General features: G+C 41.1%; 1 protein-coding gene across 1 annotated transcript in view; it reads right to left on the bottom strand.

Moving 5' to 3' along the window:
• LOC117354891 (POU domain, class 6, transcription factor 2-like) overlaps window positions 1-25,516 on the bottom strand; it is a 225,168-nt gene that overhangs the window by 47,887 nt on the left and 151,765 nt on the right. The window contains exon 8 of the mRNA XM_033932847.1: window positions 7,151-7,360. Coding sequence (XP_033788738.1) covers window positions 7,151-7,360 — 210 coding nt within the window. The remainder of the gene's footprint in view (window positions 1-7,150; window positions 7,361-25,516) is intronic.

Raw genomic sequence — 25,516 nt, 5'->3', positions numbered from 1 at the left:
GCTAGAAAATTTGCCACCAAAACAGCAGGAAGCCTCTCCTCTCCTCCTTTCCAAAGGCTTAGGGCTATATTTATTAACTGATTAACTGTGCATTAACACTCTTTAAGGAAATCTTTATGGACAAGTCTGTGGTAAAATCTTCAGATTTCATGTTGAACAGTTTTCACAAACATGACAAGACCAGCAGTAAGTCGCAAGCCAATAAAATGGCAGACTTGCTTTCTTCCACGCAAGCCTCACCAAGACTGTTGCTAAAAGATGAGATAACGGAGGCGGTTGTGCGAGCCTTAGAGCTGCGTTTGGCGTCACTCGCAGAACTATTGACAATGGTCCCTAGTCTGCTACCTGACATTATTAACTGGAACTGGAAGTACGGGTCTCTGACTTAGAGGAATTAAATGCTGAATACTGGCACTTAATCGCATAAGTGCTGGCTCAGTGCAGGATCGCCCACAAAATAGCCAGCTTTGCGTTTATTGATCAGTAGTGATATTCAGTGGCACTAACCAGTTAAGTGCCACTGAATATCAGCAAATAGCCCTGCATTCAATGGTGTAGTAAGGGGGTGTGTGTGGGGGGGGGAGGGGGCGTCTGCCAGAGCGCCATCTTTTCAGGGAGTGCCAGAGCCAGTGCCTCTCCATCCCCCATGTACCTCTTTAAATTTCACCAGCACAAGCAGCATCTTCCACTTGCTGCTCATGCCGGCCTCATCTCTCTTCTGATGTCACTTCCTGGTTGTGGCCGATGCAAGCAGTAGTTGGAGGGTACTGCTTGTGCTGGCAAACATTTCAAGAGGTACATGGGGGATGGAGAGGCACTGGCTCTGGCTCTGGCACTCCTTACCCTATAAATCCCTTTCCATAGAGAACTATATTTTTAGATTACCCTTGAGTCTATCTTTCCTTTTACCTTCATCCTATGCACTCTTCTTTTTTGAGTTCAATAAGTTTTATTGAGTTTATATGTAACATAAAACAAAACTAAATAAAAGCAAACAGCAATCAAGAAGTATAAAGATCATGACATTCATCATCTGTGTCACAGAAGAATATGAAAATGAAAAGACAGATCCATAAATGTAAGATTCGTTACATAGATGTGCATCAATATACATATATATATATACAGCATTTCATATGGAATGAGAGTCAGGTATATGAGTGTATTCAGAAGACAGTTCCTGACAGTCAAATATCAGAAAGAAACCTTATATATTGGTTATGTTACACACATTGGGAGCAATAATTCAATACAGGGTCCCATATATCATGGAATCGGCGTAAAGAGCCCATTTTACGAGCATAAAGCAGTTCATATTTAACGACTATATTAATGTTGGACCACCATAGGGAAGGTGTAACCGTATCCAGAGTTTTCCAGTTAGAAGAAATGGACCGTAATGCCAACAAAAGGAGGCCTCTTAGTAAGATACCTTCAACTTCCGTAATAGGAGTTGACAATGCATGCATACCAGTAATGATAATAGCATATGATAAGTTTTCATGTATACAGAGTATTTTACAGATATTTTACCAAACTGATTTCCAGAAGTGAGCCAACATTGGACAATCAAAAATCATGTGTCTTAAGGAACCTTCGTGCATTTTACAAGACCAACACAATTTCGATGCAGAGGGGTCTATCTTAACTAGCCTACAAGGGGTCCAGTATGCCCTATGCAATAAAAAGAATGCTGATTGGAGTATGGAGGAAGAGTGGAGAGCTTTACTAGCAGAGACCCATAAGTGACCCCAAGTAGGTTCGTCTAGGTCTAAGGAGAGCTCTTTATGCCATATTTCCCTAATGGAACTCACAGAAGCAAATTTATAACCTTGGAGAAGTTTGTACCATTTAGAGGCAGCCTTTCCAGAGTCTGATATAGTGATACATGCTGTGAAATATGAAGGCATGTCCAACTTGTAAGTATTAGTTTTTAGAATCTTTTTAATACAGTGAGTCAACTGAAGCCACCTAAAAAATTGTGACGGAGGCAAGTTATGTTTCCTGCAAATATCTTCAAATGTAAACCAGGTATATCCATCAAATAGATTGGAGATATTCCAAATACCATGTGTCTGCCACAATTTCCAGGAGATCAATTTGTTCTGGATTCTAAATACAGGATTATTCCAGATTGGGGCAAATATTGATAAGGACCAAGGAATCTCCATCAAGCGGTCTATTGATCTAACAGCGGTAATAGTGGATTTTGCTACCGGATGTAAGTCTAACTCTTCAAGTCCCTCCATAAGAGCGGCATGTTTTAAATATAAGGGGTCTCCCATCGATTCTAAAGTGGCCCACAGCGGGATGTATGTAAGTTGGGATGGATCATTCCATAGCATGCTTTGACGTAAAAGGAAAGCTAAATGACAGTCGTATACACTAGGAAAGTTAACCCCACCATTCCGTTTAGTACATTTAAGTTTTTGTAAACTAATTCGAGGGGTTTTAGCATTCCAAAGAAAGGAAACTAAAATGTGCTCAATTTTCTTGTATTCCGATATCGGGAGCAGGCATGGAAGCATGGAAAGAATGTAGTTAATTACCGGAACTAACATCATTTTTATAGTATCCAAACGACCCCACCATGTAAGCTTGAGTGGTGACCAATAGGACGTAAGCCGTTTAAGTTTGGTAATCAGAAAGTCTAGATTGTACGATATTGTATCCTCTAGTGACGGTCCAAAGTAAATTTCCAAATATCTAATCTTATTAGAGGACCATGAGAAGCCGTATTTAGCAAGGTCCTCTTTAACATCAGGACAGTGGAGAGGCATTATTTCGGTTTTAGATAGATTAAGCTTGTAACCCGATATGCACTCTTCTAATTCTTGACAGAAGAGTTTCCCTAGGTTTCCATTAGTTTTAAGAAATATCCAGTTACCCAAGAGCTAAAGAACTTCTTCTGTTACACCAAGATGCTGTTACTCTTGGTGCATAGTTTATGTTGAGACTTCCTTGTAAATATTGTATAAAGAGCCAAGCAGGTAGATGTGTATTTTATGATTCTTTTCAAATGAAATTTTTTTCTGAGAAATAAATCTGTGACATCACCAGAAGTGCCCTCTGCCCATACTAATATTTCATTTGAGCCCTAGATATAGGGCAGCTGTGACTTAACTTCATATGTGTCTATTATTTGGTCTTGTACTTCTGAATTGGCTCGCATTTTCCTGATTTTTCTTTTTTCTGATCAAAGCTCTCTTCTTTGAGGGTAACAAGGCATTAGTTCTCTTATTTTGTTTCAATTGTCTCCTCTCTCTTCTAGTGTGAGATAAAACAGAGAGGTTTTCACTTCCAGGTTCTTTGCTATTTATAGTTAGTTTACTGCACTAGAGATGGCTTCTTTTTGTTCAGCTGTTGCATTTCTTTTATGGGGGTAATTTTATAAAGCTTCTCCTTGGTATAAAGCATGCTTTATGTGTGGAAATGGCTCCTATAAAATTGTGTGAGACTATTCACCTGGACAAGGAAGGCAGTCAGCAAAACAAAGTCTACTTTTATGTGATCTGTGCATAGGCATTCCTAGGGGTGTACTTTATAAAATACACATGTGCACTTATAGAGTACATGCACATATTTACAACTTCTTTAGTGAAGGTATAAATTTGTGTACTGTTGAAGCGCTGCTGAAAGCTGACAAAGCTTTTCTGGAAAAGTTGGGGAAATAAAGCTTGAGAGAGAAGAGAGCTTGCAGGTTTATTGACAAATTCTATTGGGTCAATATTTAAAACCTAGAGTCACTGTTGTCTCTACTCCTAGTGGAGTCCTCCACCTCCAGTTCTGTCAGTGGGGTGGGGTGGGGGGAAGGGTGCGTTTCACTATCGCATTTTCAACAGTGAATGATAGCAAGCTCTGCCCTATTGCAAACTGTGTGCCATGGCACACCAGTGTGCCTCCTGAGATTTTAGGTGTGCCGTGGTGAGGAGGAGAGTCATCCACACCGGCTGACTCTCCTCCTTGCTGGCGTCTGTCCTCCTCTCCCCGCACTTACCCTCTTCCCGGATCCCTCCACCAAATCAGGTTGCGGCCAGATGAGCCTCCACGCATGTGCAGACATCGTGTCGATGCCCATGCACTTCTGGGTGCCTTCTGGCCGGGGCATTGGCTTTAGTGTGCTGCTGGCCGGAAAGTTTGCGAGACACTGCTCTAGAGCAATGGTCCCCAACCCTGTCCTGGAGGACTGCCAGCCAGTCGGGTTTCTGGGATAGCCCTAATGAATATGCATGAGAGAGATTTGCATATAATGGAGGTGTCAGGCATGCAAATCTGGTCCATGCATATTCATTAGGGCTATCGTGACTGGATGGTGGGGACCACTGCTACTACTACTACTACTATTATTAATTATTTCTATAGCGCTACCAGTCCCTGTTCGAAAGAGCTTACAATCTAAACAGACAAGACAGACAAATAGGATGTCATGGATATAGTTAAGAGGAACAGTTAATCAGCTGGCTGGGTTAGTGGGCAGTGGGGAATAGGGCAATGGATTGAAGGTTATATCAAAAAGGTGGGTTTTAAGTCTACTTTTAAACAAGGGAAGGGACTTGGCAGACAAACTGTTCTAGAGAACCTGCCTGGCCCTAGTGATTGAAAACACATATTGAAGCATCACCCCCTACTGGTAGCAATGCAATAGTAGGACTACAGCTCAGGTACCTGAACCTATGGAAGTGAATTTAACCATGTCCTGCCAGCGATGGCTTGCTTGCTTGTTTTGTTTTTCCTGCTTTGGAAAAGGGCTTGCTTAAATGACCAATTCTTTTGAAAGGGTTTGTTTTTGTGCGGTACAGAAAAAGCTTCTGGGCTTGTGTACCAGAAGAACCTAGCTGTGAGGCAAGGCTGAGAAGGCCTCACCACACCCTAATTGCTTGGGACTGTTTCGGTGTTTTTTCTTTTCTTTGATGTTGTAATTGCTAGCACAAGTCACAGTGAGAGGTTTGGAACTATTTGGGGAATTCACTGCATATCTTGGGTTGGGATTTTTTGTGGGTTGCTTTTTGAGAAGCAAAGCTTGATAGTGAATTCAGCAATTCTTCTCCAGTCAGCTCTTTGGAGCCGGAACCTGCCAGCTACAGTTAAGGCAGGTCTTGTGATCTTGATTGTGCTGAAGCTTTTGCGAGTTTTGGCTTGTGCTCCTTGAAAGTAGGCCTGAGAAGTAGGCATGGTTTTGGGCACAGAATAGACACGGCAAATTTAGGCATCATTAGGAGTGCAAGTTAACTGCCAGTAAATTAGGCCAGGTAAATCTTGGCCTTTTATACCAGTGTCTTTCTCAATGATGCTTATCGACTCTTAAGAATGCCTAGGCGCTGCTAGGCATGATTCTATAAAGGATGCCTACAACCGCGCAGACCAATGCCTACAAGTCGGGTGTGGTTAGGCGCCATTTATAGAGTCAGGCCGTTTGTGCATAAGGTTACTAGCAAAATTACAGATGAGTTCACAACCAAAGCCAATAAGGGAAAGGGAATGGGGACTTGTTTACTGCCTTTTTATTGCTTTGGCATTTTAAAGCTGACATTCAAAGCAGTGGGCATTGGAGGGTTGAGTAACTTGCCCAGAGTCACAAGGAGCAGCCCCAGAATTTGATCTCACAATCTCTCGTGAGCCACAAACCTTCCTCTTCAGCCAGTGAGTCATTTTCAGCCTCTTCATACTTCCATTCACAAATTCTAGAGCAAGTATTTTTATAAGAAAGATATCTTCGCCACGGTTTTAAAAAAGACAACCCACCCAATATTCAGCACTATTTAACTGGTCAGGAACGGCTCCTAAACAGCAGTTAGCTAGCTAAGTGCTAATATTCAGCGCAAGATGGCAGCTGAATATTAGCATTCAGGCTTGGATTCTCTTTAAAAAATCATACTGGCGGCCGCCTATAAAGGGGCTGCCGATTGCATGTCAATCATACAACAGCACTTTCTAGAGAATCACCAGCAAAGTAGGCCAGGGTTTTCGAGGCCTACATTTCTGGCACCTATCTATGTCTTGAATTGCACCTACGTAGGCACTTAGTTTAGGCCACCAAACGCTACTTACGGTGTTAGTCATGCCTATTGTGACATTAGGCGGCCCACAGCGCCTAATATATATAGGTGCAATTCTGGTGTGTATTATTTAGGTGCTGGTAGACACTTTAACGGTGCAGTTTTTTTTTTGCTGTTTTAAACAGCACTGGTTAATCAATCTAGGCACCGGTAGGGCACCATTTCTACAATTTGCCCCTTAGTGGCTATGTCACTTGAATTTTAAAGCTCTAGCAGGCTACTTTAGTGGCCAAATTGAGCTGCGTAAATAGCTGGCCTGTTTTTGACCACTATAAACTTAGCGGGCAAGCACTGCATATCGACTTAGCTAGCCACGTTTATAGTGGCTAAAAACAGACCAGCTATTTGTGCAGCCCCAAAATAAACTAGATATCCAACGCCAGTCACTGGAAATGGGTCGGCATTGAATATCCAGACTCACCACTGACCACGGGAGTCCCGCCCAGCTAACTCATGTGGTCTAACTGTCAGCTCCAATAGGTCTTCTTTTTGGTGTTTCTTGAGAGAACTTTTAGCATATTTCTAAAAAAAAAAAAAGACTCCTCACGCCGATACCTTATTAGGTACGGCTGTGAAAAGGATGTGTACTCACTGGAAAGATCTGTCGAAAGCCTCTCATACACACTGGTGGAACTCATTATATCTCACCCACAGTTACTAATGTTATTCTGTTAAGAGACACTGCTCCGCCACTGCCTCTCTGTCCTCCTTGAAGAAATGCTCTGCTCTTAAGGATTATTTGCTGATGAGTTCTGATCCGTGCATGATACAACATGTTTCTAGTACACAGCAAAATTTATATTATTGATCCTTCATGATTTGTATATCCTGAAATGTATTTCTGCTTTCACAGTTTGTTGCTTAATTGGTGTTATAAAATTTTTTTTTCAATAAATAAACTAAGACTTAAAAAAAAAAAGAAAGTGTTAACTTAAACAAAAAGGTTCATTTAACTGATTGAAGCAGAATCAAAATAAAGAGACCTTTCTAAGATGTGAAAAATGAGTTGATTAAGTTCCTGCAAGATTCATATTTTGCAGTTTTTAAACATTTTTTTTACCTCTCAAAATGAACCTTTGGAAGAGATGATTTACCTGCTGGCCTGGTTTGAGTGGTGACAGTGTTATTCCCTGGGTGTTGATCACCGGAAGGATTTGGTTTCCTATTACTGTGGCAATGATCTGCCCCTGGGCATTGGTCAATAACTGTGGAGTGATTGGTTGCACTTGAAGACCCTGAGCTCCACTTGTTGCAGCTTGACCAGATGACACTGCATTAGGCATCAGTGGGATCGTCCCAATAATCTACCAGAAAACACAAACATAAAGAAGATGTATTTCTCTTTTTGATTTCTAGTTTCATTGCAAGCATCTTTGCTGGGCTTTTTTTTTTTTGTCTGAAGAAATGCCAGTAATTTTGTGCAAGCCTAAAAACTCAGAAAATTTTTTTGTAAATGTGGAAAAAGGAGAGAGGTTTCTTCATACATAAATGTGCAGTTTGAGAAGGTTAATCAAAGTAGCTTAGTAGCTTGTGGCAAGAAATATCTGTTGTTTGTCATCAAACATATTCACTTGTCGTAAGCCTCATATTTAATGATCTAACCCTCTTATATTCCATAATGGTTTTCAGTTTCAGTGAACTCAATGCTTCTGACGCATCAAAAGCCTTCTGTACAAAGCTACCCACATTTCATAGCCATTTTCTGTCTGTAGCAGGTCTTTAACTGTGAGGAGTATAGCAGTGAAATTGCAAACTTCCATGAAACATGGCATTTTAATTAATACTTCACAGGGGGCACAGAGATCAAGGACAACTCATGTTGGAGCAGTTGATACCTTGATATATCAAGCTGTGTTTTTGGACATTCATGTCAGTGTGGCTGTTTAAAAATGAGAAAAATATACAGAATGTAAATGTTACATGCATGACTTCCATGTGCTGCTTAAACATTTCACTGTTTAATTGAATTCATTTAACTTAATAGAACATTTATGTCTTGTTTAACCCCAGAGCGTTCAAGTCAGGTAAGAATAAATCCTATTTTCCACTTAATGACTTAATTGCTTGAATTTACAACAGTCCCCTTAACCATTATAGCATTGTAGGAACCTTCAGTGGCATACCTAGCATATGTGACACCCGGGACCCATCATTTTATGGCACCCCCCCATCTATACGAAAAACATGATTTTTAGTAACAAGCCACACGTCACACATGAGTACCTAGGAAAAGGCAGCATCTTACATATGCAGTGAGCAGTACAACATCAATACACCCATTGTAAAACTAAACAAACCAGACTAGTACAGATCAATCCTACACCGTCAATCCTAACAGAAAACCATGTCTTTCGAACACACAGAACAGAGAAAATACCTTCACCTAGTATGGAATATGTCATTACAAACTAACCCCTCCCTCTTTTACAAAACTGTAGTGTGGATTTTAGCCACGGTGGTAACAGCTCTAATGCTCATAGAATTCTGAGCATCAGAGCTGCTACCACCACGGCTGGCGCTAAAAAACGCTCCACAGTTTTGTAAAAGGGGGATAAAATAGAAATACATAGACAAAGATTAAATTGAACCAGCAAGAAGCTGGACTCTGCAATGCAACACCACAGAAACAGTGACACATGTCTCCTAAAACAACAAATAAATAGAAAATTATTGTTCTACCTTTATATTCTCTGGTTTCTGCTTTCCTCATCTTCTTGTTACTCTCTTCCTTCCATCCACTCTGCCATCTCTCTGCCCCTATATGGCATCTTCTCTCCTATGCCCCTTCCAGAAACTGTATGCCTCCCCCTTCCATCTCTCCTTTCACCCCCATTGGTCTGGCATCTCTCTCCTCTCCTTCCCTCTCTTCTGCAATCCCTTTCTTCCCTCATTTTTCTTTTCAATTTATTTTCTGCATCCATCTAGATTAAGTTCTTACTACCCTCTCATCAATTTCCTTTTTTACTGTCTACCTACAGCTCGCCACCTCTTTCCCTCACCCCCTCCAGTATTTCCCTAACTCAATCCTTTTCCCCCATCATGTGCCCTCCTTTTATTTATCCCCTCCTTCCATCCTCTGCCCTCTTCTCTCTCTCCCTTCTCTCCACTTCCATCATCTGCCCCTTCTCTCTTTCCCCCACTTCCATCATCTTCCCTCTTCTAGCCCCCACTTCCATCATCTGCCCCTTCTCCCCACTTCCATCATCTGCCCCTTCTCTCTCTTTCCTCCACTTCCATCATCTGCCCTCTTCTCTCTCCCTCTTCTCTCCACTTCCATCATCTGCCCCTTCTCTCTCTTTCCCCCCACTTCCATCATATGCCCTCTTCTCCCTCCCCCTTCTCTCCACTTCCATCATTTGCCCCTTCTCTCTCTTTCCCCCTCCTTTCATCATCTGCCCTCTTCTCCCCCCCCACTTCCATCATCTGCCCCTTCTCCCCACTTCCATCATCTGCCCCTTCTCTCTATTTCCCCCCCTTCCATCATGCCCTCTTCTCCCTCCCCCTTCTCTCCACTTCCATCATTTGCCCCTTCTCTCTCTTTCCCCCTCCTTTCATCATCTGCCCTCTTCTCTCCCCCCCACTTCCATCATCTGCCCCTTCTCCCCACTTTCATCATCTGCCCCTTCTCCCCACTTTCATCATCTGCCCCTTCTCCCCACTTCCATCATCTGCCCCTTCTCTCTCTTTCCCCCCACTTTCATCATCTGCCCTCTTCTCTCTCTCCCTTTTCTCCACTTCCATCATCTGCCCCCTCTTTCTCTTTCCCCCCACTTCCATCATCTGCCCTCTTCTCTCTCCCCCTTCTCTCCACTTCCATCATCTGCCCCTCCTCTCTCTTTCCCCCACTTCCATCATCTGTCCCCTTCTCTCAATCTCTCCATCCACCATAGACCCATCTTTCTCCCTGATTTTGGCAACAAGATTGGCAAGCCCCCCCCCCGCGACAGCACTCAGTGGCATCGGCACCCCCCTCCGTGACGGCACTCAGCGGCATCGGCGCCCCCCCTGCCCTGTGACAGCACTCAAGTTCAGCCTCCTTCTCCCGGCATCAGCAGAACTTCAGATCAGCAACAGGTGCTCAGTCAAAAGCTTCCCCTGACTGAACTGCCTGGGCAGAAACAGGAAGCTGAGTCAGGGAAAGCTTTTGACTGAGCATCTGTTGCCGATCTGAAGTTCTGCTGATGCCGGGAGAAGGAGGCCGAACTTGAATGCTGTCGCGGGGCAGGGGGGGCGCCGATGCCGCTGAGTGCCGTTGCAGCCCAGAAATTTTCCGGACCTGTCTGGCTGTGCACCCCCCCTAAGGCTGCACCCGGGGCGGACATCCCCCCCGCCCCTCCTTGGTACACCACTGGGAACCTTGATCATCCAAGATAACCCAAATCTCTTCCCTCCCATTCTTGTCCCTTCTGAACAAAGTCATTAGTGTCTACTTGGTCTGGCAAAGAATTAGTGTGACATTGCATATTGCTATACCCCTTTTATGACATCTATTAATACATCTACCAGGCCACAAGATCCTTGTCCCAAGTTGTCCTGCCCCCATTTTATGTGGGCATTTTCTCTGTTCTTCTATAAATTAAGTATACGAGTGTAAGCAAAGTATGCTCTGTGGACTCAAATCTCCAGAAGGCTTTGCTCTCCCAGACAGCCAGGCTACAACCAGAGAGCTTAAGCCTGCACTTCTTAACTTCTGGGAGAGAACAGTATCTATTTTGTATGCAGGGCCGGATTAAAGGATAGGCCTAGTAGGCACGTGCCTAGGGTCCGACATTGTCAGGGGGGCCCGATGGATGATGGCGGCCCCCCTGCCCGCCTGTGCCAGAACATGGAGGGGGAGGGAGAGATAGAAAATAAGGAGAGGAGAGAGATGCTTGGGCATGGGGGGGAGGGAAGGAAAGGAGATAGAGATGCCAGACTAGAAAAATGGAGAGGGGGGTGAAGCTGAGATGAATCATGTACAAAGGAGAGAAGGGGCACAGGATAAACAGTTTATTGAAGGGAAATAGAAAGAGGGAAGATACCATATGGAAGAGAGAGAGGGTGGACACTGGATGGAGAGGGCAGGCAGTGGATGGAAGTAAAAGAATGATGAGAAGATGAGGAAACCAGACAACAAAGGTAGAAAAAAATTTCTATTTGTTTTATTTATTTATTTTTGCTTTAGGATAAAGTATTACTGTAGTTGTGTTGATAATTGTTTATTAATAGAAAATGGAAATAAGGTGATACTGTTTTTTGGACTAATTTTAATACTTTTTTTTACTTATTCAGAGACCATAACTCCCTTCCTCAGGTCAGGATAGAGTTACTGTAATAGCAGTATAGTTTACTGACCTGAAGAAATAGGTTTTAACCTCTGAAAGCTAATTGAGAAATGTATCAGTCCAATAAAATGGCAGGCAGTAAATTTTCTTCCCGCCATGCCCCATGCCTTCCACCCAAATGCAATATATAAATTGGTAGGCTTCCCAAAGCCCTGCCAGCTGAAGATCTCTTCCTCTAGGAAGGAAGGAAGGGGGGATTTGGTCAGAGATGTTTGGAGGTTGTGTAGAAGAAAAACAACATGGAACTGGTATGGTAATCTTTGTTGTTTGTTTTGAGTTTTAAAATAAAAGAAATAAAGAAGTAAATAAGAAAATGGGTAAATAAAAGGGGGTGGGGAAGGGGGCGGAGCATGGTGGGGAAGGGATAGGGCATGGTGGGGTGGGGTGGGGTGGGGAAGGGGGCCCATGGACTTGTGTGCCTAGAGGCCCTCGATGAATTAATCCTGCCCTGTTTGTATGACCGCATGGCTGCATGAAAACTTGGATCACCCTTTATTTTCGCTAGCCTAATACAGCTTAGGTTCAATATCTAAGTCTGGAGCACAGTGTTATTTCCCACAAGGTGTGTGGACACACTTCCAGCTTCCCTTTGAATAGGATATGCAGGTACAGTAAGAAGATTCTGTATCAGATGGACTGCCTTGAAATCTTCAAATTGTGAGTGTTTATTCTTTACTTCAAGTTATTAAAGAAAGTTTTTTAGAAACTACTGAGTCTGGCTGATAACACTAAGGTCTCCTTTTATTAAACTGTGCTAGCAGTTTTTAGTGCTGGGAGCCGCGCTGAATGCCTCACGCTGCGCCCAACGCTTATAGGAACTCCATGAGCATCGTGCACATCTGATCCCTGCACTAAAAACTACTATCACAGTTTAATAAAAGGGGGTATAAGGTTACAGAAGAAAGGATTAACTGAAACAGTGCTTGGCCATTTTGAGGAGTTCCTGCTTTCAATACAAAACCTGAGGTAGTTTCAGTGAAATTCTATGATAAAGACTGTCCAGTGAAGCTCACCTTTTTACCTCATCTCCCCCGGTCTTTCCTTCCCCTTTCTGCACCCCCTTGTAACTGTTATTGGATCATTTTATAATTGCTACTGGTTATACTATACACTTGATAACTAACTCTCTGTATCTTCGCTGTATATGTACAGTCTCTTCTCTTGTAAACTGCTCTGAACTGTTTTGTGGTATTGCGGTATACAAAAATAAAGTTATTATTATTATTATTATTAAAGATCTGGAATAAATATAGTTCTTACTACTATATATTAGTGAACAGTTAAAATCTGAGGCACTTTGTCCTTTGTTGAAAAAAGTAAATGCAGACCTTAATAATTATAATTATTATAGACCAGCTGATAATGTTCTTGATATGGGAAAGTTGGGAAAGAAAGCTGTAGTATTCTTGCATTGGATTTAATAAGAACATAAGAATTTGCCTCCGCTGGGTCAGACGAAAGATCCATCGCGCCCAGCAGTCCGCACCCGCGGCAGCCCATCAGGTCCATGACCTGTCAGGTTATCATGATTTATCCCTATAACCCCCTTGCTTTTATCTATACTCTTTCCATGCTGATATCTACCCCTATCTGTATCCCTCAATCCTCCTATCCTTCAGGAATCCATCCAATCCTTCTTTGAATCCCGTAGCGTACTTTGCCCGACCACTTCCTCCGGGAGCGCGTTCCATGTGTCCACAACACTCTGTGTGAAGAAGAACCTCCTGGCGTTGGTTCTAAACTTGTCCCCTTCCAGTTTCTACGAGTGCCCTCTTGTGTTTGTGGTCCCCCGTAGTTTGAAGAATCTATCCTTGTCTATCTTCTCCATGCCCTTCATGATCTTGAAAGTTTCTATCATGTCACCCCTAAGCCTCCTCTTTTCCAGGGAGAAGAGCCCCAGCTTGTCCAGCCTGTCAGTGTAGTGAATTTAACGTCAATATTCAGAAAGAGTAACAGCACAAAAACTAGCCTGAAAACTAATGACATCAGAGAAGACCTTTGTTCGAACCTTCAATCTGAATGTCCCTACTGTGGAGCCCTTTTGGAATTACTGTGAGACTTACTGGAACTTTCCAAAGATTTACTTTTCGAGCTAGATAAGAGTAATGACAACCTATTGATTTTACTTATCTTTCACTTATTGTTATTCATTAATTTGCAATATTTATTTTCTGCCAATCTGTTACTTTCTAGGTGGGTACAAAAGAAACAGAAGTATTAAAAACATATAACCGAATCAAATTAACATAGAGTCTCTTAAAACAAAAAATAAATGTAGTTCATGAACAACAGAGAATGAAAATGAGAATACAACTTTTCAAACAAAATTAACTGATTCACCCACATGCTAAATGGATGGCTTATTATACACCCTTGCAGCAGCAACAAAACACACATCTTCTTGTTTTGGTGGGCTTTGCTCCTGCCCCATTACCTCCACTTGGACTACTAGGGATATTATATAGGTCCATGATAGTGTGGTGTGGGGTGTAGGGGCTATCTTATTCAGTGAGAGGTTGCGGTTTGAGGGGCCTATCTTTAGGGGGAGGGAATTATATTTTGTGGGGGTAGGTGAAGGAAAGAAGGGGCTTTTTTCAGGATCTGTGAGGGGGAATAGGGAGCTTAAAAGAACAAAACAAAGTTATGCGGGTCTTACAATCTTATGTGGGCCCCAGCTGGTTCATTTCATACTTCAAAGATCACGCCTTAAAAGTTTCATTTAATGGCTCTTCATTAAAAACGATACCTAATGACTTTGGTATACCTCAAGGATAGATACTTTCTCCTAGTTAACATTTTCCTAGCCCCACTAGTTATACTAGGCCAATCTATCGGCTTCAGCGTATTCACGTATTAACCCACCTTGACTGCTCGGATGATATTCGTACAATTAATCACTCAATATTAATAAATCAATATTAATAAATAAAAAATCATGATTTTCCCAATTAAGGAAGGCCTTACTCTCTCCTCCCCATTGAACTTAGATCTATTCCGATGCAATCTGTCCACACTATCAAACATTAGGGGATCATCCTTGACGGGAAATTAACTTTCCATGATCAAATAAACTCTGTGGTTCATACATACTTCTACCGACTCCAAATAATCCATTCACTTGCCAAACTGCTTGATCCTCCTGCACTAAACATACTCATCCATTCTCTAGTCATCTGGATTATAGTAACGCCCTCTACAAAGGAATAAAAAAAAAAAAGAAGAAATAAAGCATCTACAAACTGTTCAAAATTCTGCTATAAAAGTTATTAATAACGCAAGAAAATATGATCATGTCACTCCCCTTCTGTATAACGGACACTGGCTACCCATCGAACATCGAATTACTTCTAAAATAATGCTGTTAACATATAAAACCATAGCTGCAGGTGAGCCTGAATTTATCAACAAACTCCTAATCCCTCACTCGACACAATGTCACTCCGATCTTCTAATCAAAACTTGCTCTCTATCCCATTATTATGGCACATTAATTCCATGAGAACTATGATATTCTCCATTACTGCTCCCTCTCTCTGGAACTCGGCACCAAACCAATTAAGAGAGGCTACGTCTCTAGATTTTTAAAAATCCAACTTGAAAAACATTCCTTTTTAAGGACGCTTTTGAACCTTGACTGTCCTTCTAAGGACATCTGCTCTTGGAATTTATAATCTCTGCATACATTCATTCTTATATACTACCTGGTAGGCATGGAAGAGATTTCTTGTTTTTCTAACCATTTTTTCAAGTTAAGAGGCTAATCTCCATTTCAAAGCTGTATGAGAATATAGGGCTACAAGTTGATTGGTAGTTTTTCTTATTCCATACTGTTAAATTTATTTATTTATTTATTCGATTTTTTAGCCCGTCCTCCCAAAAGAGCCCAGAACGGGTTACAATGAATATATTGGTGCATTAAAATTATAAGTAAGATAGGTACTTAGAAATTCCCTTACTTTCCCGAAGGCTCACAATCTAACTAAAGTACCAGGAAAAATAACAATTAGAAGAGTAATAAAGAAAGAAAAATAGAGATAGAGGAGAAAAATAAGAAAATAAACATTCTAATAAGATTACAATGATCAAAGGAATTTGAAAGGTTAAAAAGAGGGGAGATAGGAATAGATACAGAGGGAGAACCGTTGAAGCAATAGAATTCTGGGGAAATTTAAATGAAATTTGAATGATAAAATAAAACAAAATAAGTGGTAAAACAATAAGTGAGATTAAAAAATATATCATAAACTAAAAAGAAGTGAAAATAAAATCAAAATAGTCAAAACTGAAGTACAGCTTGAACGGGCCCCCGAGCCAACCGTTGGTCCGATGGCCGGACTGCAGCCCTCCTCCGTCGGCTCTCCCCTGCTGGAAATTGGTAAGGGTTAGGGTTACCAGATTTTGCCTCATAAAAAGAAGACGTGTGGCCCAGCCCTGTTCTGCACCCTGGCCTGGCCCCGTTCCGCTCACGGCCCTGACTCGTTCTGTCCTCCAACCCCGGTTCCGCATAAACCGTCTCTTCAGGGCCGTGTCTGGAGGGCATCTCTGCATATGCGAAGCGGTAACATCACATGCATGTGACATCATAGCATTGCGCAGATGCCATCTCTATATGGCCCTTATCTCAATGCTTTTCAAAACCCCGAACCAAGTGTCGGGTTTTGAAAAGCCGTCCGGATGCCTAGAGAGTTCTTTAAAAAGAGGACGTGTCTTTTTTTTTTTTTTTCTTTTTCTTAAGTCTCTCTCAAAAAGTTGTGGACTAAATAATTTGAATTATTATTGAGTAACCAAAACACTGTATTAAGTGGATTTGGGGTTATAGATTTTTCTTTTAATACTCTTTGTAATCTGTGTACAAGTATGTTTATTGCTTGTTTGTATTAATTAAATTGAATAAATAAATAATAATAAAAAAAAGAGGACGTGTCCGGGTAAATCCAGACGTCTAGTAACCTTAGTAAGGGTAGTTGTACTTTATCTACCTTATCTACTGTATTTATATATGTCTTTTTGCTCAAGCCTTCATAGAGAAATTTTTTCATTTCTGTTTAGTTTTCCATTAAAGAAGATTGCTTTAGCATGTGTCATCTGAGGAATTACTTACTACTCAAACTTGTTTCAGTAAATAAGGATCACAAAGGCTGTACAAATTCAGATACAGTAATCCATAAATGTAAGGGGCAGTGTTATTCAGAGGTCAAAGGTCAGTGTTGTCTCTGGCATTTTAAGGCTAAAACTATAGTTTAATAGTTAGTAAGACCACTCATCAGAAACTCCCTGAAATATTCCTGTTGGATCTTAATATTAGAAATGACATACTGTCCATCTTTATAATTCAGATGGAGTATAGTTTGACAAATTTCATAGTGAGCAAGGCGTACTCAATCGATAAAGGATTCATTTTGTAAATGCAACAGCAATTTGTTATTCAAGAGTGTGGTATGGTATCTTGCAGCAGTACATAATCTCCTTTTTATCTTTAGGAGGTGATCTAATTATAGCTAGCCATCTTAAATTTTGCTGTAAGCTTCTTTGTATCTGTCCATTCATGTGGTATACTTGGATTTTCTAAAGGCATTTGACAAATCCCTTTTAAGAGACTCTAGGGAAATTAGGAAATTGTGGGATAAAAAGCAGTGCCCTGCTGTGGATTATAAACCGGCTAAAGGAGAGGGAACAGAGTAGGACTAAATGGTCAGTTTTCCAAATGAAAACTGGCCTGTAATGCAATACCCCTTAGGTTTCTACTGGGACCTATGCTGTTTAACATATTCATAAATTATCTCAAGAAAGGAACAGAGTGTTGATGTTTATTTGTATTTATAGATCGCTCTTCACTATAACATCAAAGCGGTTTACAAGAATTAAAAACAACAATAACAAAAAAGAACTCCATTATCACAAGTACTAATTGACAGAGGCTGTGCCATGCAACCACAAATCAACAAAGTAATAAAAGCATCATTCGTGACCATGAGAAATCTATTACAAATCCGAAAATTCTTCGATAGGAAACAATTCCTACTTTTGGTACAATCCCTTATCCTTGGACTAATAGACTACTGCAATATACTATACCTCCCATATACAGCGACCATGATAAAATAATTACAAACTATACAAAATACAGCCCTAAGACTCATCTACTCATTGAAAAAATATGACCACATCACAGAAGCATATCATGACTCACACTGGCTTCCAATACAAGCAAGAGTACACTTCAAATTCTACTGCCTACTATTCAAAGCTATTAACGGAGAAAGCCCAACCTACTGGAATAACCGACTAACTCAATCCTCCTCATCCAGTCACGGGAGAACCCACTCACTTTTCACACACCCACCATTAAAAAATGTCAAACGAAAAAAACTATATGACAACCTAATAGCCACCAAAGCAGCTAAACTGGACAGACAAATCACCATTCTGTTGTCATCGACTACAGACTAAAACCTTCAAGAAAGATACTAAAACCCTACTCTTCAAAAAATACATAAAACCTATCTAATATGACCAGTTTCTATCTAATCCCCACCTACCCACTCTATACCCTTAATATACTCTAATATGCTTCTAACTATCCAATTAATGCTAAAATTCCTCTATTTACCCAACACTTACCACCTTAAGATCTCAACAACTCTTTGGTAATTCTTATGTAACTCGTATGACATCTCTTATGCTATTTCTGCAAACTTTTATGTAATCCGCCTTGAACCGCAAGGTATTGGCGGAATAGAAATCACTAATATAATGTAATATAAAAGAAAAAAAATATATATATATATATGAGTATAAAAATAAAATATAAAAGCTGTATCCAGGAATCCCTCCCTAGGTTCTAATCCAGAGAGTATATTTCCCAACTACAGGTGCAATGCTCAGGAGTCATCTCCAAAAAGATCTTGGAGGCACGATGGATAAAACACTGCAACTTCTGCAAAAACCCAAAGAGTCACAATCTTATATGATGTGGAGACATGAAATTTACAAGTTATTCCACACTTTTTGTTTCAATGATATAAAATGAAACAAAAGTGTCGATAAAAGTGTGGAATAACTTGTAAGTTTCATGGCGCCACATTATTTTCTTCTTAGTTGGGCTGAGAACTTTTTAGCTGCCCCTCGTACAACTTTGGAATTGTAGATGGGCCTCTTAAAGATCTTGAAAAACTGGATGTGTGAACAAGAAAACTCCTCCATGTCCACAAGGTCACTTATAAGAATCAGTGTACAGTGGCATAGCGAGGGTGAGTGGCGCCTGGGGCAGTCGTGCCCCTCCCCTGACCTCTTCTCTGCCCTCCCCTGCTGCACGTGTGCCCCTGTATCTTTAAAATTTTCTAAGCAAGAGCAACAGCACAAACTTGCTGCCTGTGTCATGTCGGCTGTCCATATGATGTCACTTCCTAGGCATGGGGCCTGGAAGTGATGTCAGAGAGAGGCAACACTGACATTGGCAGCAAGTTTGTAATGCTGCTCGCACAGGGAAAATTAAGTAGGTACAAGGGAAGGGGGTGCACCTGCAGTGTGGGGAGGGGTCGGAAAGAAGGGGGGTGAAGAGGAGCTCGGGTGCCTGCACCCTTTACAAAGATTGCACCCGTGGTGGACCTCCCCCTGCATTCTCCTTACAACGCCAGTGTCAGTGTACTCATTCTTTCTACTCACCAGAATGCTTGTCGTAGGTTTAATGACAGACGGATTCTGAACTGTTATTTTTATACTTCAATATTTTTCATACATTTGGACCTATTAGATCTGTTATCATAGATCTGGAGGCCTATGATAACAGCTCTATACATACTGAGCTGTTATTATAGGCCTACAGATTATATATAATCTATCTCATATAAGGCCTCCTTCAGCTTGAGACAGATCTAACAGGTCTAAATGTATGAAAAATGCTGAAGTATAAAAGTAATAGTCCAGAATTCATCTCTGTCATTAAACCTACTAAAGCATTCTGATGAGTAGAAGGAGTGAGAGAGAGTTCAACTGTATATCCAGAGAAGGAAAACAGTTGGATTTATGAAACAAGAGAAAAAAAAACTTTTTAAAGAAGTAGTTCACTAAACAAGGAAAAAACAAGTGGCAAAAATGCAAATAAAGGGGAAAATACAAAATATTACTCCAGGAAATTTATGTCGATCAAACCCAGACACACGAAGGGTTATGGAGAAATGAACTATAACCACTGGATGCGACACTGATAAGTGCAATTTAGGACATATGGATTATGTATGAGATGGTTCACAGTAAGCATAGAGAAAAACTGGGAAAATTAATATATGTAGATTCTGTAAGGAAGAGCTGGACATGGTTACACAACTCACCTTAAGAAGATCTGAGACAAGGGATGTGTACCTGTTTATCCTGGGTAACATCTGGTCAGCATGAAATTTTCTTTTTTCCTTCCTTTTATACATGCCTTGCTGTAGTCTAGATGCTATATAAAAAAATTAACCCATGAATTACTCTGCAAGACCTGGTAAGAGAATATTATTATTTAATGGAGCTCGGACTTCAGAGGAATGCGAAGAATTGCAAAGGGACTTGAACAAACTAGAAGAATGGGCGATGAGATGGCAGATGAAGTTTAACGTTGAGAAATGTAAGGTATTACATGTGGGAAGCAGAAACTCGAGGTACAACTATACAATGGGAGGGATATTATTGAATAAGAGTATCCAGGAAAGGGACTTGGGGGTATTGGTGGACATGACAATGAAGCCGACGGCACAGTGTGCAGCGGCCGCTAAGAGAGTGAATAGAATGCTTGGTATAATCAAAAAGGGTATTACAGCCAGAATGAAAGAAGTTATCCTGCCGTTTTATCGTGCGATGGTGCGCCCGCATTTGGAGTACTGCGTCCAATATTGGTCGCTGTACCTTAAGAAGGATATGGCGATAGTCGAGAGGGTTCAGAGGAGAGCGACACGTCTGATAAAAGGTATGGAAAACCTGTCATATGTGGAGAGATTGGAGAAGCTGGGTCTATTTTCCCTGGAGAAGAGAAGACTTAGAGGGGATATGATAGAGACTTATAAGATCATGAAGGGCATAGAGAGAGTAGAGAGGGACAGATTCTTCAAACTTTCGAAAAATAAAAGAACAAGAGGGCACTCAGAAAAGTTGATAGGAGACAGATTCAAAACAAATACTAGGAAGTTCTTTTTTACCCAACGTGTGGTGGACACCTGGAATGTGCTTCCAGAGGACGTAATTGGTCAGAGTACTGTACTGGGGTTCAAGAAAGGATTAGACAAATTCCTACTGGAAAAGGGGATAGAGGGGTATAGATAGAAGATTACTGCGCAGGTCCTGGACCTGTTGGGCCACTGCGTGAGCGGACTGCTGGACACGATGGAACTCGGGTCTGACCCAGCAGAGGCATTTCTTATGTTCTTATGTTCTCTTCTCAATGGACCGGATGTTATAAATCCTAGGGTACTAAAAGAACTCAAACATGAAATTGCTGACCTATTGTTAGTGATCTATAACCTGTCGCTAAAATAGTCTATAGTACCTGAAGTTTGGAGAATGGTCAACATTATGCCAATTTTTAAAAAGGGTTCCAGGGGAGATCTGGGAAATTACAGATCAGTAAGTCTGACTTCAGAGCAGGGCAAAATGGTGGAAACAATTATTAAAAAAAAATAAAATTGTGGAACACGTAGACAAACATAATGTAATGAGAAAGAGTCAGCATGGGTTCTGCCGAGGCTGATCTTGCTTCACCAATTTGATTGACTTCTTTGAAAGTGTGAATAAATATGTGGATAAAGGTGAGCTGGTTGATATAGTGTATCTAGATTGTCAGAAAGCTTTTGATAAAGTTCCTCATGAGAAGCTCCTGAGAAAATTAGAGTCATGGGATAGGTGGCAAAGCTCAGTTGTGGATTAGGAATTGGTTATCGGATAGAAAACAGAGGGTAAGGTTAAATGGTAATTTTTCTCAATGGTGGAGAGTAAACAGTGGAGTAAAGTGATTAAATTTGCAGATGACACTAAACTGTTCAAAGCTGCTAAAATGCATGCAGATTGTGAAAAATTGCAGGCAGGCCTTAGGAAATTGGAAGACTGGGCGTCCAAGTGGCAGATGAAATTTAATGTGGACAACTGCAAAGTGATGCACATTGGGAAGAATAATCCAAATCACAGTTACCAGATACTAGGGTCTACCATGTGGATTAACGCCCAAGAAAAGGATTTGGGTGTCATTGTAGACAATACGATGAAACCTTCCGCCCAAAGTGTGATGGCGGCCAATAAAGCAAATACGATGCTAGGAATTATTAAAAAAGGGATGGTTAACAAGACTGTTGTAATGCCTCTGTATCGCTCCATGGTGCAATCTCACCTGGAGTACTGCGTTCTCCTTATCTCAAGAAAGATATAGCGGCTCTAGAAAAGGATCAAAGAAGAGCGACCATGATGATAAAGGGAATGAAACTCCTCTCATATGAGGAAAGACTAAAAAGGTTAGGAAGGTTTTATGCTCTTAAGCTTGGAAAAGAGACGGCTGAGGAGAGATATTATCGAAGTCTACAAAATCCTGACTGGAGTAGAACGGGTACAAGCGGATCGATTTTTCATTCCGTCAAAAATTACAGAGACTAGGGGACACTCAAAGTTACAGGACCAATAGGACGAAATATTTTTCACTCAGAGAATAGTTAAGCTCTAGAACGCATTGCCAGCGTAGCGTAGAAAGGTCTGGACAATTTCCTGGAGGAAAAGTCCATAGTCTGTTATTGAGACAGACATGGGGGAAACCACTGCTTGCTCTGGATCGGCAGTATGGGATGTTGCTACTCTTTGGGTTTTGGCTAGGCACAAGTGAGCTGGATTGGTCACCATGAGAACAGGCTACTGAGCTTGATGGACCGTTGTTCCAACCCAGTAAGGCTATTCTTATGTTCTTATGATATGCAAGCATAGTACAATTGAATCTTTGTTCAATCTCCTTTTCTAATGACAATAGTCCTACCTAGGATAATTTTTAAGAATATATATGCTTCTATGCCTATATTATTAGTCTAGTGACCTGTCTTTTTACCTGTTCTAACATTTGGATGTCCTTTCTGATGATATGTGTCCAAAACTGAACACCACATTGTAAATGTGGTCAGATAAAGCCTTATACAGCTCTGCATCGAGAGATGGAATCGTGCTCTAAGGCTAGAGATAGCAACAAGCTCACTCTACATCCAGAAGTGGAGCTAGGCCCTAGATCCAGAGATGACAGCACATTTGAGAGCCCGATATGTCAGTGCGCTCACTCTGTTGCCAAAAATGAAGAAACACTCCACTCCAAGGACACCATTGTGCTCTACACTTGGAGAAGAAGTGCATCTCAAGAACTAAAGATGGTGTTCCATCCCTAGAAGGACAGCCAAGTCAGAGAGACAGAGACAGCAGCGCATCCTACAGGCCAAAATGGGGTGCTGCTCAATCCTCAAAGATGGAATGGTGCTCCACAGCAAGGTAAGATCAGCATTCTTTTAACCCACTTCCACCATCCAGGCCTAAACAAAGATGTATAAACAAATAGCTGCTGGCTTGCTGTTTTATATCCCTGTTTCTTGGCTTTTTCCAAGCACATAATTAATACAGTATATACAGAAACAAGAATTCATAAATGATAGCCTAATGAGTGATACAATATAGGTAAATTAATCAATGACATGGCTCACAATTGAAGGGTGGCAAGATAAGAAAATTGAAAGGAAAGCCCAAATTAATTATTGAGGCATTATCCATAGGATAATTAAATTTCTCATGGCTCCCTTTTACTAAAATGCAGTAAGTTTTGCACATGTAAAGCAAAAATTAATGTGTAATATGTGTAAAAGTTTTGTGGGAAATGCTGGGGGCATGCCATGTATCTACTATGCATTTACTGCACATGACATAGAGTTAACACACTATCAATGCCCTACATGCCTGGCCTATATATTGGTCCTGGATTGTAACACAGTGGCTGTGTGTTACTATACAGTATAGTAACACATGGTCCCTGATTAGCACTCCTTCCTCTCTCCCCAATCCAAACCCCTAAAACTCTGATTCTCCTGACAACCCCTTCCAGGTCAGAATCCCCCTATCTCAACACTCCAAACCATATCAAGCTCCTGAATCAACAACCCAACTTGTATACACCAAAGATTGAGCACTACTTTCCTTCTTCACCCCCTCCAACCTAGACCCAGACATGTCCTTCTTTTAGAAGACTGTCTGGGTGCTTGACGGACTTTCCAAAACCCAGCAGTTTGTCCGGGTTTTAGAAAGCTCTGGCCGCGTCTGGAGGACCTCTGAGCATGCACGGATGATGTCACAAGATTTGGAGGCCCTCGGATGCGGCTTGGAGGTCAGGAATGAAAAGACGAAGCTTCCTGACAGCAGGGCTGGGGAAGGAGTGGGCGAGGCTAGAGGTAGAACAGGGCGTGGCTGGAGGAAGAATTGGGCGGGGCTGGGTGGAAAAAGGCGAGTTTGGGGCAGAATGGGGCATGGCCATGCATCCAGGATTTTTCAATGTAAAATATAGTAACCCTACCCCAACCCCCTGGATCTACCTTGGGGTAGAATTGGTGGTCTTATGGGCCCTCCTATACTGCAGGAGAATGTAGTGCAGGCCCATGATAATATTTATTATGCTTTATGTTGTTTAATAAAATGGTGCCTATGCCATATATTGCATAAATTTTAGTTACTAGTTTGAAGAATCTAAATGTTTAGGCTTCCAAAATATATGTATGTCATACCTTGGAATTTTCACAAACACAGAGAAATGATAACAGGTTTTTACAGATAACAAGATTTGAATTTGCTAGACCCCTTCCAGGTTTGATTCATTCATTGCCATGGCACTGAAACAACATTAGTCTATTAAATTATCTATGACAGGATGTAGATAAAAGAGGCGCTGTCTTGGTAATACTTTCAGATTTATCATCACCAGCTGTACATCGAATCATGTCATTACATTAGAATGGTTTCATGAACTGGGCATAAAGGAACTTGTTCTTCAATGATTTTATTCATTTCTATCAGGTAGATCACAGTGAAACGATGTGCAGAAGAAAATAATATTTGACTTTTGGGATTTTCAGAAATTTTCTTGATTTTCAGGTATTTTTTTTTTAGTTCATTTCACACATTCAGTTTAATAAAGAACCCTTGATGCACAATAAGAATTGACTGCATTTGCAAAAGATATCCTTTTACTAAGCTGCGTTAGGCACTAATGCGTGCCTAAAGCCGCATAAATGGCCTAACACAGAGCATGCTAAAGTATCACATGTTCATTTTGGAATGTCTGTGTGGTAATTGCGTAGTAAGCAATAACTAGAAAACAGGTGGCGATGCTCCTATGGCAAGTTTTAAAAATGGTTATGTGCTAATGGCAAAATTAATGCACAGTAAACAAGATAGTTCAATGCTAAATCCTTTTAATCTCTGAGACCACCAGATGACAATATATATTTTTGATCCAATCACAGAGCTTTATGGATCTCATAACAAATCCTCATAGGTCCATATTTTTTCATTTAAATTGTGAGCATTTCTCAATATTCTCAAAAACTATTTTCAATATGCGATTCCATCTTCATTATAATAACAATTATGATAGCAGCATGTACTTATCTCAACAGCCGCTATCAGCATCCAAACTAACTTTTGCTGCATTTCAAGATGGCAATGATGTCTGACATCACCGGTTTGCGGGTGTGTGTTTGTGATGCCAGTTCTCGGAGGTGAATCCTCGCATATTGAGTCAAGATTTGCGAAAATGTTTTGCTCATCTTGCAAAACACTCACAAACCGCGTTACTCGCAAACCGAGGTTCGACTGTATAGGCAAGAGGGAAGTAAGCAGCAAAAACAAGAAGAGTAAAGTGAAGGATATACAGTATGTATGGAGTAAGGTCAGAACACACACCCAAGGTTACAAAGCATCACCAATGCACTGTACCTCTCACCCTGATTTAGTGTAGGATCTGCCACCAAGAACTCCTTGTATAGGCCCATGAAGGTCTTGGACAGCAAATTCTCAAAATATCACCAAGAGCGGTTAAATCAGAACTGCAGTGTCTTCTCAAATGTCCATGGACGGTTCTGGTTTAACCGCTTTTCTATA

The sequence above is a fragment of the Geotrypetes seraphini genome, chromosome 2 (assembly GCF_902459505.1).
Source record: "Geotrypetes seraphini chromosome 2, aGeoSer1.1, whole genome shotgun sequence".
Classification (NCBI taxonomy): Eukaryota; Metazoa; Chordata; class Amphibia; order Gymnophiona; family Dermophiidae; genus Geotrypetes; species Geotrypetes seraphini.
Note: the sequence above shows the minus strand (reverse complement) of the source record. Positions and strands in the feature narration are given on the sequence as shown.